This window comes from Bison bison, unplaced genomic scaffold, assembly GCF_000754665.1.
Source record: "Bison bison bison isolate TAMUID 2011002044 unplaced genomic scaffold, Bison_UMD1.0 scf7180017864475, whole genome shotgun sequence".
Lineage (NCBI taxonomy): Eukaryota > Metazoa > Chordata > Mammalia > Artiodactyla > Bovidae > Bison > Bison bison.
Genome location: NW_011495036.1, coordinates 2189786 through 2190818, shown reverse-complemented (window position 1 = coordinate 2190818; position 1033 = coordinate 2189786). Strand labels below are relative to the sequence as shown.

At 61.8% G+C, this 1033-nt stretch overlaps 1 protein-coding gene across 1 annotated transcript in view; it reads left to right on the top strand.

Annotated features, from left to right (window-relative positions):
• Positions 1–1033, top strand: part of GBX2 (gastrulation brain homeobox 2) — a 4294-nt gene that overhangs the window by 2245 nt on the left and 1016 nt on the right. Inside the window, exons 3-6 of the mRNA XM_010862066.1 lie at positions 16–168; positions 232–353; positions 457–599; positions 818–1027. Of these exons, the coding sequence (XP_010860368.1) occupies positions 16–168; positions 232–353; positions 457–599; positions 818–1027 (628 nt within the window). The remainder of the gene's footprint in view (positions 1–15; positions 169–231; positions 354–456; positions 600–817; positions 1028–1033) is intronic.

Genomic DNA, 1033 nt, shown 5'->3' with positions numbered 1-1033 from the left:
GGGGCGTGCATTTAGCGCCCCGTGGCCAGCTTCTGCGCGGAGCCGCAAATCTCTCCGCCGGCGAGTTTGGTGGAGTCTTGCACGCCGCCCAGCCCCCGGCGCTGTGACCTGGGGTCCCGGGTAGGTTTCAGCCTCGAGGGCAAGAGGGCTGGGCTGCGCATCTCTGCAGTGCGTGTGCCTAAGGGCGCCCAGACCTATTAACCCTCTTTTCCGGGCTTGTCGCTTGCCTAGGGGAACGGCGTGAGTGTGCTGGGGTGTCTGGTGGGAACTTCTCCTGAGGCTACGAAACTTCTCTTTGACCCCAAACCCGACACTGTCTGGGGTCTGCACCTCCCTGCGCCCCCCGGCTCTGGGTGCGATGAAATTGAAGTTCACAGAATTTTCAGGCTGGGTGAGGAGTGGGTGGAGAGGGGAGAGGCAGGATAAATGGTGAACTTCCCCTTAGCCCTCATCCAGCCCCCTCCCCGGGGACAAAGAGGACGCTCTCTCGGGCCTCACGCCGTCTGCTAACTTCTGCATTAAGCTGCAGGAGACTGGGAGGGTGCGGAGGAGGCCCGGCGGCCCCTTGAGTGATGGTTCTGGGCAAAGGGCCGTCGCCTGTACTGTCGCCTCCTCTCCCATGAGCTTTCTCACGCCTCCCCTCCCCTCTCTACCCCTCAAAGGCCAGGAAATCACAATGTGTTAATGTCATAGAAAGACAATCCGCTAAGGGGGGAGTTGCGGGAGGTGGGGGGGGGAATGCCCGAGTGACGGTGGGAACGGGGAAGGCAGGCCAGTGTGCGAAATGTAATAAAATGCCGTTTGGTTTTGCTTTCAGTCGGGGCTGTCAGAGGGCAAGGGAAAGACGAGTCAAAGGTGGAAGACGACCCGAAGGGCAAGGAGGAGAGCTTCTCGCTAGAGAGCGATCTGGACTACAGCTCGGATGACAATCTGACTGGCCAGGCGGCTCACAAGGAGGAGGACCCCGGCCACGCGCTGGAGGAAACCCCGCCGAGTGGCGGCGCCGCGGGCAGCACCACGTCCACGGGCAAGA